This window comes from Emys orbicularis, chromosome 1 (genome assembly GCF_028017835.1).
Source record: "Emys orbicularis isolate rEmyOrb1 chromosome 1, rEmyOrb1.hap1, whole genome shotgun sequence".
NCBI lineage: Eukaryota > Metazoa > Chordata > Testudines > Emydidae > Emys > Emys orbicularis.
Genome location: NC_088683.1, coordinates 165,121,756 through 165,134,782, shown reverse-complemented (window position 1 = coordinate 165,134,782; position 13,027 = coordinate 165,121,756). Strand labels below are relative to the sequence as shown.

The 13,027-nt window shown below is 40.8% G+C and overlaps 1 protein-coding gene across 1 annotated transcript in view; it reads right to left on the bottom strand.

The window, feature by feature from the left end:
• NME7 (NME/NM23 family member 7) overlaps nt 1-13,027 on the bottom strand; it is a 174,760-nt gene that overhangs the window by 22,940 nt on the left and 138,793 nt on the right. The window contains exon 11 of the mRNA XM_065417040.1: nt 4,232-4,339. Within this exon, the coding sequence (XP_065273112.1) occupies nt 4,232-4,339 (108 nt within the window). The remainder of the gene's footprint in view (nt 1-4,231; nt 4,340-13,027) is intronic.

The following is a 13,027-nucleotide window of genomic DNA, read 5'->3' as shown; positions in this document are numbered from 1 at the left end:
AAAAAACCCATCACCATCGCACTTTTCATAAGATCAGTGGTTTGCCTCAGAGTCTTGACCAAAATTTCCCCCTGCTTGTGTTGTGTGTCATTTGGTTGCTACACTCCACTCCAGCAGTGGCTGCACTTCAATGCAGCTGTACAGTATATATAGAGATTTAAAGCATTTTGAGATGAAAGGTGGTACATTAATATTATTACAGCAATAAAGGTCTAGTCTGGGCTATTCAAAGACAGAGACTTTGGGGATTTGCTATGAGGAAATTTGTACTAGCCCTCTCCATCTCATCCTCAATAAGCTTTTCAGTGCAGTCCTTTCCTAGGATCAAGCGAATGCATATTACATCACTACTATTTCATCAGGTATGACAAGCGAAGTGGTTGTATGTACCAGGACCATAAAACCCTTCAGAGGTTCTTTTTTATTTCTGCTTAGCTGGGTTTTCAGTTAATTACAAAACTGAGATTAAAAAGAAGAGTTAGAAATGTATGCATTCTAGGAACCAAAAAGCTCTAGTAATTTATAAAACAATGTCCGTTTGCCAAGGAATCAGAATGCCGTATTCACTGTTTCATTACATTAAAAATGCACATTGATTGATGGTCTTCATTATTGTTGCTTTAACTCAAATTGTCATAGGAGAAACAATTGACAGCTGCAAAGCCATGTTGTGGGGCCAAATGCGCCAATGATAAAAAAGTAATTTAGAAAAAGGGGAATGTTTATGGACTGCAAAGCACATGCTCAAAATAAGAATGAACATGCTATGAAATAATATGCATAAATCTGTAAATGCACTGCGGATTCAGAGGACATCATGCATCATGACAGTGGTGTTTGAGTTCATGCAATTAGAACATTGAGATAGAACTTCAGCCTTAAAATTCATTGGGGAGAAGCAGGGTCACTAGTATACTCCAGCTTCTTTGTGCCACTTCTTTCATGAAAAGCAGCTGGGTGCATTGGTGAATCTGGGCCATATTGTTTAACAATATACATGGAAGTCTGCTAGATATACTGAAATGCCTGTCAACACTGGGTGGTTTATCTTTAGGGGTTAAACCCTTTCTCTGCTGATCATTTAAGGCTTTGGCCTCTCCCCAATCTTGGGGGGGGGGGGAATGATACCCTACTCACTCTCTGCTTGTTAAAATTTTCACTGATGTATGGCTGGGTGGTCCATAGCATTATTATTGTCATGGAGACTTTCATTTCTAGTCACTGGTTCCAATCCAGCCCACATAAGCAGTGATCAATAGCTACCATTTGATGACTGACTGGTGCTTTATGACAAATTAGTTTGCTGTCTTAGGGCTGGTATACACTTGAAAGTTATACCAGTATAACAGTCAGTTACAGGTTTGATATTTTTTATATTTTATTTATTTTTTACAGATATACCAAGAAAAAGCTATAGCATATACATAGGAAGAGCTCAATCAGTAAAAGCACTTTTATGCCAGCATAACTGGTGTGTGTACGTGTACATGCCACTTTAACTATACTGGAAGAGTTAAAGGAGTACAACTTTCTAGGCCTTGCCTACACTACACATGCTTTGCCAGTACAGCTATACCAGCAAAACCTCCTCATGTAGATGCAGCTTTTATGCCAACAGAAGGCATTTTTCCATTAGCATAACACCACCACCTCCCTGAATGACACTCGCTATGCTGAGAGAAGCATTCTTCTGATATGGCTGTGCCTACACTGGGGGTTTTGCCAGCATAGCTATGCTGGCTGGGGTGTGTGGTTTTTTCACCTCCCCTGACCAACAGAGCTATGCTGACAAAATTTCGTAGTATAGACCTGGCTAGAACAATGCCTTAATCAACTCCCAGTGGATAGGTGTTGAAATCACAAAAACACCACTATGATTGATTGAATGAATCGTAGAGACTGAACTGTCCTCTCACCCCTGGAACTAGCCTTCATTAAAAAAATGAGGTCATGTTAGAAGATGACCTTGAGTCATGTTAACCAACATGATGTTAAAGCATGACTTTGTAATCTGTGCAGACAAGAACAAATTGTGTTTAAAATTGTGTCAGCTGGCCAAGTGTAAGCCCTACTGGATAAGTACTTTGCTACTTGCTGTATAAAACCAAATTCACCAAATAAATAAATCCAGCACAAAATTCACATGTACATAAACAGAAAAAGCTTTAATTCTCCTGCTATGCATGGTTGTATAGTTTGCTGTTTCATATTACAGTGCAAATAAGTGATGGTCACATAAACACCACCCTATACCGGAAACCTACTGACCGCTATACGTACCTACATGCCTCCAGCTTCCATCCAAGACACATCACACGATCCATTGTCTATAGCCAAGCCCTAAGATACAACCGAATTTGCTCCAACCCCTCAGACAGAGACAAACACCTACAAGATCTTTATCAAGCATTCGTAAAACTACAATACCCACCTGGGGAAGTGAGGAAACAGATTGACAGAGCAAGACTGGTACCCAGAAATCACCTACTACAGGACAGGCCCAACAAGGACAATAACAGAACACCACTGGCCATCAGATACAGCCCCAAGCTAAAACCTCTCCAGCGCATTATCCACGATCTACAACCTATCCTGGAAAATGATCCCTTACTCTCACAGACCTTGGGAGGCAGGCCAGTCCTCGCTTACAGACAACCCCCCAACCTGAAGCAAATACTCACTAGCAACTACACACCACACCACAGAAACACCAACCCAGGAACCAATCCCTGTAGCAAACCTCGTTGCCTACTCTGTCCCCATATCTACTCTGGCGACACCATCAGAGGACCCAACCACATCAGCCACACCATCAAGGGCTCATTCACCTGCACATCCACTAATGTTATATATACCATCATGTGCCAGCAATGCCCCTCTGCCATGTACATTGGCCAAACCGGACAGTCCCTCCGCAAAAGAATAAATGGACACAAATCGGACATCAGGAATGGTAACATACATAAGCCAGTAAGTGAACACTTCAATCTCCCTGGTCATTCTATTACAGATTTAAAAGTCACTATCATTGAACAAAAAAACTTCAGAAACAGACTTCAAAGAGAAACAGCAGAACTAAAATTCATTTGCAAATTTAACACCATTAATCTGGGTTTGAATAGGGACTGGGAGTGGCTGGCTCATTACAGAAGCAGCTTTTCCTCTCCTGGAATTGACACCTCCTCATCTATTATTGGGAGTGGACTACATCCACCCTGATTGAATTGGCCCTGTCAACACTGGCTCTCCACTTGCAAAGTAACTCCCTGCTCTCCATGTGTCAGTATATAATGCCTGCATCTGTAACTTTCACTCTATGCATCCGAAGAAGTGAGGTTTTTACCCACGAAAGCTTATGCCCAAATAAATCTGTTAGTCTTTAAGGTGCCACCAGACTCCTTGTTGTTTTTGTAGATACAGACTAACACGGCTGCCCCCTGATACTGTTTCATAGTGTTTGCTTTGGTTTCATACTTTGTCAGTTGTATTTTGTCTGAAGTGAGCTTTCTTTAATTCTAGCTTCTTAATTTTTATTGAATTTTAATGAAAATGTTAAAAGCCAAAACCAGACCCTAATTACAGAATTAACATAAAGCACAGAATAGACCTATTGATACACATAATTACCCATGGATGTCTAAAACAAAGCTGATCACCAAGAGAAGTTTTTGCAACCTTATGCACTTGTCACATTGCTAAACATGCCTTCAGGATAGGTCCAGCCAATGAGAGGGTTCTGATGATATAATGCTTCTGACATTGGTTCACTACTTTGTTCAGCAACACCCTGAGAAAGTTGTATGGGTGGAGTTCTCAAGCAATATCATGAACTAGAATTCTGCCTCCGGCTTGCTTGTGTAGTTGAATTAATTTCTCTTAATAAAGTCACCAGCTGTTTTATTTTTAACTTATCACTAGATTTCAGTACTGTTACTCCAAACACAACACATTTTAAATAGCTCCAGACAGGGCCGGCTCCAGGTTTTTTGCAGCTCCAAGCAACAAACAACAACAACAACAACAAAAAAGCCGGAGTTCCGCCACCGAAGCAAAAACAAACAAAAAACAAACCAAAAAAAACGGAATGCCACCCCTTGAAAAGAGCTGCCCCAAGCACATGCTTGGAACGCTAGTGCCTAGAGCCGGCCCTGGCTCCAGAAATTGCTAGGTTTCTTTTCTAATTTTAAAAAACCCGGCTATAAAAAGGGTGTGTGGATTTGCTGAACCTTACCTCCAAAAGTCCATCCTCTGGTAGATCTGTACAGTGGACAGCATTCTGAATCTTGTTTTTACCAAAGATGGCACGCAGGGTTCCAGGTCGGAGGTGACGAGCTATTTCCTATTGAATATATAAATATTAACACTGTGTGAACCTTACAGCCGTGTTACATCATAGACCATACAAACAAATATCAAGTAAAGAATTAATTGTATGTTGATTAATATATGTACAGTATACCAAAAATGAAAATTAAGAGGTAAGTTCCAACTTGGACTTCATGTATGCATTGTGTGGCTGAAAAGCCATGACCAGGATGGGAACCGAAGGGTGAAAACAGTCTGACATGAATCTACTGTAATTCATAGATTCCAAGACCAGAAAGGACCATCTAATCTGACCTCCTGTATAACACAAGTTACAGAACATTCCAAAAATAATTCCTAAATCATTTATTTTAGAAAAACCATCCAATCTTGATTCAAAAATTGTGACTGAGAATCCACCATGACCCAGTGGTGAATTACTCTCACTGTTAAAAAAATATTCCTTATTCCCAATCTGAATTTGTCTAGCTTCAACTTCCAACCACTGGGTCATGTTATACCTTTCTCTGCTAGACTGAAGAGTACATTATTAAATATCTGTTCCCTAGGTAGATACTTCTAGATTATAATCAAGTCACCCCTTAACCTTCTGTTTGTTAAGCTAAATAGACTGAGCTGCTTGAGTCTATCACTATGAAACCACCAGGGATTGTCAGCAGGGGTAGAACTCAGGACCTTCCACAATATATGCATAAGCACCTAACACTTGAACTAATGGAATTAGCTGTGCATATGTAGCAGGCTCTTATCCACTACGTGGACGAGTCACTAGAGATGAAACACGATCACACACACTTCGCTAATGCAGAGTGCTACACTACCTATCCTCCAACCTGAAGGAAGCAGATTTTCACTTTAAATTTGACATTGTCAAAACTGAGCTCCTGATCCACCCTCAAGCCCCTTCCTCTTTTCTCTGTCACTGTGGACACCACCATCTATCTTCCTCCTAATCATTCAGCCCCATAACCCCAGGCATCAACATATTTAGGCTATATCTAAATCTTGCCCTTTCTTCCTTCGTAACATTTCAAAGATCCATCTTTCTTCTCTGTCCACACCCCCAAATTGCTCATTCAGGCGCTCATCTCACATCATGACTCCTGCAACCTTGCCCCACTCTAGTCCATTCAAAGCATTGCTGCTGAGATCATCTATCTGTCCCATTGTTGTGACCATGTCAATCCCTCCAACCTCATACGAGTCCTGTCTCAACCATGCCAAATAAAAGTTTCTTGCCCTTACCTTCAAGGCCTCTCACAATGTAGCCCAGCTATACCTACCTGCTCTATTATCTTATTGTGTTGTCATTTGTCCCCTTTGCTCTGCCAACAATGCAGGATTGACCACCCACTTGTCTGCCTCTCCCACAAACACCTTTGAGCTTCCTTCCATTCCATCCCTTAGGCATGGAATATCTTCCCTGAAAAAGCCACCATAATGCCACTGCCCTGTCCTCCACCTTGATGACTACAGACCACCACCAGCTGAGAGGGGTCAGGTAGGTGATGAGCTGAGCGGCTGATTTGTCTTAACAACAAAATATACACATACCAATCAACTGTGCACATAGCTAGTATCTGAAAAAACATGCTCATGCTACTCTTACCCTGGCTTTTCACACTCCAGTTTCATCCACCTGTTATGTCTTGTCTTAAACTAAGATTGAGGCAGGGATGGCATTCAGCACAACAAACCCCAACCTGACTGAGGCCTGCACATACTTCTGTAATATTAATGGTAATTTAGTTAACATGTACCCATCTGAAAAGCAATTAAGCCATATTATGGCTGGATTGAATCTGGCCCAAACCACTTTCTGATGAGAAGCTTCATTTCCCCATTGTTACTGTGTGTATGCCAGTGTTAGGTTATTGTTTACTTTGTAGTTATTGCTTTACTCTTTAGTTGTGGACACAGGAGAACACATGATGAAGACACTCTTAATCTCAATGGCATTTACAAGTAGTAAAGTCCTACTTCCTAGTAAAGTCATGGGAGTAGTTGGGAGGTGGGAGGGGACATTGCCCTCCCGCCCCCGCAAACTGCAAGCCATGGACAGGTGCAGAATTTGCCCCCCTCCCCCCACGCGGCCCCATTAGCCTGGCTGGAGCTGCCCCCCCCCAAATATAGAAGTCAAACTACACCTATGAGTAAAGTCCAAGAGATTCTCTTAAGAAATAAAAACCTCCTATACCAGATCATGTATTGGGATCGCCAAAACCTGAGATTGATGAGGGAACAAAAATCACATGCGAGTTTACTGCATCTGCTTTGGACTTAAGTGAAGCCTGGCTTGAAATGACTGCTGCTCCCAGTTGGCAGAGAGCGATAACAATTTGGCTGCTAGAAGCTTGAAGAGAGCCCCAGGCTTTCTGTCTTTTCAAGTAAAGTTTAAAAAGACATTACAAATATTTCTGTAGCCATAAAATGTTAGCTACCACTTCAGCAAGAATTAGCTCAGAGGCAGACTTGAAAGTCAAAGTTTCATGTTCACACCTTTTCCCCTCCAGCTTATCTAAAATGCTGCTTCTAAAATCATTTTCCTCTCCCACTTTTCCAACACGTCCCTTCTTTCTCTGAATTCCTTCAGCACTTTCCTCATAAAATTCAATCTCCTTGTCCTCACTTTTACATCCCTACAGAGTCTTGCTGTAGCCTACATCTCAGCTCCCTTTTCTTCCTACTCCACTTCCCAAGCCTCCTTTCTAAGTGCCCAGCATCTGTCCTTCTCCCATACTGCCTCTTATGCTTGGAAGTCTGTTTTTTCTTTAGCACCCTGAGACCTCCCAATCCTTCTCCAAACTTCCTCCAGGAAGCTTTCCACAGTGGCTGCTTGCAACACATCTCTCATCTCATCTCTCTCTCAAACTCATGGCACCTATTGTAGTAAGTCTAATTTTCCTGTGCCTACATTAGATCATAGTTCACTGAGTCAAGTTTTGTGTCACCTTGTATGTTTAGTGTAAAATAAATAAAATAATAATAATACTTCTTGAGCAATCTAAATAGATTCCTATTGCCTTCAGTTAATATATGTGACCAGAGATAAGACCATTTGCACTAAGTAGCCAAACAAGGGACCAACAAAAAAATCGGTTCCCTTTTAATTATTAGTTCTTTAGTCTATTGCAGTAACACCGAAAAACCCACCTCTGGGATCAGGGACCCAGTATACTAGGCACAGTATAAAGAACCAACACAAAAACAGTTGATCTTTAGTTAAACATTAAAAAAAAGTATTGGAAATCTTGAGGATACTTCCTAAGTGGTCATTTCAGACGGGGCCTTGCCTGTAGAACGCAAGCTACAGCTCCACTACAGAGCTTACAGCGGCAGGGCTGCACCGATACAGCTGTAGCGCTGCTAGTGCAGACCCTCTAAGCCAACGCTAGAGAGTTCTCCCGTCAGCTTCGTTACTCCAGCTCCTGCAAGGGGCGGTAACTATGTTGGTGGGAGAAGCTCTCCCACCAACATAGCGCTGTCCACACCGGCGCTTATGTCAGTGTAAATTACACTGCTCAGGGGGGTGGATTATTCACACCCCTGTACAACATAGGTTATGCCAACATAAGCTGTAGCGTAGACATAGCCACAGTCCTTAGTGCAGATCTTAAGGTATATGCTTATTGCTTCCTATGTTTATTGTTATACAATACATTTCTATTGCCTCTTTAGTACCAAGAGAGACACTCAAGTATATGGTCCTCTTCTATTTTTAATTAAGAAAACCAAAAAGCACTATTTATTCCAGTTCTCAGAGTTTATATTTTACAAGCTATAAATGCCTATTTTCATATTCTCTCCATTATATACATATATGTCTTTTCACTGTGCAGGAGTAACCTTGCCCATGTGGAATAATTTGCAAATTCTATGGACTCATTTCTCCTAGATGAGACGGGACATTACGGAAGGCAGATTTTATATTTTTCCTCTTGCCTTTAGTAGTGATAATTGTCAAAAACAGACTGAAAACAATAAACATCTTTATGATGAGAGGGCTGGTTACTTTTGCTTCAACACTTCAGGTTAAATGGCTTTGTAGTTAAGAATGGAGGAAGTATTTTTTTTTAAATTCAGAATTGTAACAAGTGTCAGACAATGTGTTCCAGCCATAAATGCAGATTCCAAGTAGATTAAGCATTCAGTACAGATGAGCTAGCCCAATGTAGCCAGAAAGGCAGGTGGTTAAAAGGATTGTTAAACATGCATGTGTACTGTCATTTGTTCTGGACATGAGATGGTAGTTAAGTGTAATTCTAGAGGCAGCCACTGACATCAGGCACTTATATTTTCCTTCTCATTCAAGATCTGTATAAAGTGGTCTATCCATAAAGGGTCCTTTTTTACAATAATCAGGCCATCATGTGGTTTCACTCCAGGTGAATGGTGGTTCCAATACCCTGGTGAATCGAGCACCAATTTGTTCAATGTCAATTTCAAGTTTACAGATAAGATGTGCAGAAATCAATTTGAATTTTTTTAAAAGGTTTGACAGATATAAATGTTTATTTAAGCATTTTTTCTATTTTGATTGTTTTAAATTTTCACAGTTATAGGAAATTGGGGGGGGGGTGTCAGACAATTATTTAACATCGAGATTCAAAACATTAAAGCTTTATAACCATTAAAACACAAATTGCCAACATCATATGCAAAATATACAAAATAAACACCCGAAATCAAACTCTAAGATGTTCTCAAGCAGCATTTATCCTACTTTGCCTATCTGTCATTGATAGAAATAGTTGTCATTGGTTTGTATGTGTACAGTGAAATTAACATTTACCAACATTTATTAAAAAATCTAATCCTTCCAAGCCTACTTATAGATCTATTTTTTCGCTGCTTTGCCCCAATGATACGGAAATGTTTGCCCCTTCAAATTTGCCAGACACAATGACCCACGATTGTCTTTCACTGCCATGAGCTCCAGAATAGACTTTCTAGCTTTTGTAAAGTTTAAAAACCCAGGAGATCATCTCCTTGAAAAACAAGTGACTTCAATATCAATGGTGATAAGTCCATCATGAAAAACACCATGCCCACAAATATGCCTGTCTTGATCTCTTTAAGAATGGCCCTACCTCAAGTGGCAACATCCTGACTTAGTTTCTGCAATATATTCCAAATGATAATTTTTGACCATAGTCTTCATTGCTCTAGACACCACTCCTTGTTGCCTCAAAAGTCTCAGCAAGGGATAGAATTAATTCATGCATTATACTTCAGGTCAGACTAGATGATCACAGTGGTCTCTTTTGGCCTCATAATCTATGAAAGAGCTTGAAGTTCCTGTCATCTTTTGGGACTTAAATAGATCAACTTGAAATGTCTTTGAAAATAAGGTCACATTTTAAGATAAAGATAATCCTTTCCAAGTTGCAGAATACCAAGTTAATGGTTACAACGGATGCAGTGCACAACATCATGAGGAGTAGTTTGTCTGAACTTGGCCTGCATGCCATTTGAGCAGCCCATATCCACCTGTGCTTCTTCTAAATTCAGGTCAACCAGTTTTGAGATATGCTCTTCTATTGTGATCACTATAATGCCTAAACTGGTTTTTATTCCACAGGGTTATACCATCTAAGTCTGCTACGTAAGCAGAGCCTAAGGTTTCCCAATCTGCACAGATCTGACGTCAATTTAGCCATCAGCAACTATAAGCGATAAGCTTTCTGTTTGTATTCCTGAGATACTTCCCAAGGAGACTAATTTGTTGTCTTTATAAAGTCTTTCATTTGTTTGGGTGTTAGCGTAGTTGCTCCAAGATGCTTCAGCTCTGGCCTATCGGTTGAAGAGTATTTCAAAAATCCGAAAAACTGAAATCAGGCTCCATGTTAAATACTTGGTTCTCTTCCTCTATTTTATGAAGTAATTAGTAATAGGAGCTTCTTGTTGACAAAGTGACGCATTTTCTGTTTACATGCACTCCACATGAGCAGCAGAGAGGTCAAATACATGTAGGGAATCAATACTAAAGGTCTAATACTCACTTCCAAGTCTTACCAGACAACTTCCTGTGCTTTCTGAAAATTGCACTAAAAACTTTTAATTGTTTTGACATGTAGCCAACTGATATGTAGATTATCATAAATTCTGGAATGAGAGTTTATATCTAAGTTCCTTATATTCTTTAGCATAACCTCTTGTCCCCTGCGTATTAAATTTACTTGGCTTTAGGCCCTCAGTATTGCTCTCCACTGATTCAGGCTAATTTTTGTTAAGCTCCAAAACACCCAGCCAGGGTGGTTTGACATGTTCCAGACATTTTTCATTTTTTTAAAATCAACCAACTCTGTGCACATATAGTTGTGTGTTTAAAGCAGTGTGAGAGTCAAGGATTGATTTGCAAATGAAATTGCCTGGCCCAGGGAGCAGCAGCCAAGTATGCAATTGCAAGGCTGTAAAAAATGTATCAGGTCGTGTTTGGCAGCAGTAGCAGCAAGTAATCAAACTGTAGTTTATTTTACTACAAAGTCTGCTCTGACTTGGTTGACAAATTCAACTATTGCTTGCCTTGCTGGTAAAAAAAAGACAGCGTTTGAACTCAGATTGAAGCCACGTCCCTTTTGCGAGCTATATTCGCCCACTTAAAATCAAACTATGCTCTGCATTGTAACCTCAGCAGCTGCTGCCTAAGCTTGCAAGTCTCTGAAAAATTGCTACACAGCCTATTCTCTTCAGCTCAGCCTCTTCTCTTTCCTCTTCCCTGAGGCAGTTCAATTCTCTTTGCTTCACACCCACTGATTTCCTCTAGCCAACCCTTCCCTCTGACTGGCAGCCTAATGGTGCTGCAGGCTTGATATCACTCAATCCGCCCACAGACTTCCTATTCTGTGGGCAGGAAACTTGACACACTTACTAGCCCATACAGCATTTCTACTTGTCCTGGACTTTTCTGGTCTACACTTGAGCACAATGCTGGTGCCTAAATGACTTCTCACAGAAAGTTATTCCATTGTATTATTTAGGAATGCATCTGCCATAAACAATGGCCAAATTCAGATCTGGAGTAAACAGGTGTAATTCTTATGCAAGTTTCTGGGCTAGATTCAGTGGTGATGTAAATGAAAAGTTACATATGAGGTGTAAGTTGGTCAGAAAATGGATGTAAATAGTAAAATAACTCAATGATTTGGAATTCAGTAGGTCTGCAAAACGTGTGTAAATTACATACTGACAGGTGGAAGGGGAGTGTGCAGCAAAGAGCAATTAATATGAGGGTGTAAGAAAAATAAGAGGTAGCCAAGCTTCGTGTACTCGCAGTCTTCAAAAAATAGATTAGTTGCTTTATTTGAGTTCCATTCCCAGATCTGTTTTGACTCAATGTATGACTGTAAGCAAGACAAGATGGGTGAGGTAATATCTTCTGTTGGTGAGAGAGAGAAGCTTTTGAGCTTACAAAGAGCTCTTCTTCAGGTCTGGGTCCTTGGATCTGACAAAGAGCTCTGTGTCAGTTCAAAAGCTTGTCTCTCTGACCAACAGAAGTTGGTCCAATAAAAGATATTATCTCACCCACCTTGTCTCTCTAATATCCTAGGATCAACATGGCTACAACATTCCATACAATGATGACTTTAAGCAAGTCACTTAAACTCTATCGGTGAAATCTGGCCCCAGTGAAGTCAGTGGTAGTTTTGCCATTTACTTCAATGGAACCAGGATTTCACCCTCCGTGTTTATTTATCCACCTGTAAAGACAAAGAGTGGGAGAAAAGAGCATCATCTCCATTTTCAGAGCGAGAACTGAGGCACAGGGAGATTAAGTAACTTGCCCAAGGTTACACAGGGATGTGTGACAAAACTGGAAAATGAGCCTAGATCTCCTAAATCCCTGCCCAGTTCCTCAACCGTCCTTGCTCTCTGGGTTAATGTTGCTTTAATTCCTGAGCGGATTTCAGATCAGGTGTCTGCCCAGTCCCCTCCCCGGCAAAGACAGCCCCTCAATTCCATCTGGGCATCTCCCAAAACCATTCCATCCAGAGTCTGCACAGAGGGGCTTCGTGTGGGCTTTCCCTCCCTTGCTCCCTATCACAATGCTGTTCTCTGCACTCAACCATTTCAGTTTTTAAAAAACAATCCAGTGTTTGGTTACCGTGCATTTTCTCAGACTATAAGTAAATGAAACTGCTAAAAATTCTGCTCAGGTTGCCTTGCAGTAGAAAGGAGAATGCGAGCATATGCTGAGCAGAGCAGTGAGAAACACCCTAAATTATTCATCGACAGCGTGTTTATTGAGTCACTCATTTCATATCCAGGTTTTTAAATGTCTTTGTTTAATTGATGGTTTCAGAGATAATGAGACTGATGCTACAGAGTGAAACCGGGTATTGCAGCTGCTCGTGCTTGCTGCTGTCAGCTACAGCAGAGGTGAAGGATGGAAAAACAGAGATCGCCTGCTTCTTTCTGATACCGAAGGGTAGCTGGCTCAGCTTGGAACATATTTCGGCCCTTCTAAGCCACTGACCATGTAACCTAAGCAGAAAAGACTGGAGAGATTCTCAGACAGCAGTAGTATGCATTTCTTGTGTTATTACAATGGCACAATATGTGATGTGGTATGCAAGCCCCACTAGGGAAACTCAGCCCATATGTACTCTGTCCCAATTCTTCCACTGGGAACAATCCCATCATGCCTTTAAATGATGCAAGCATATAGTCAGGTCACATGCAGTTGTCTAGGAAGCCAGCT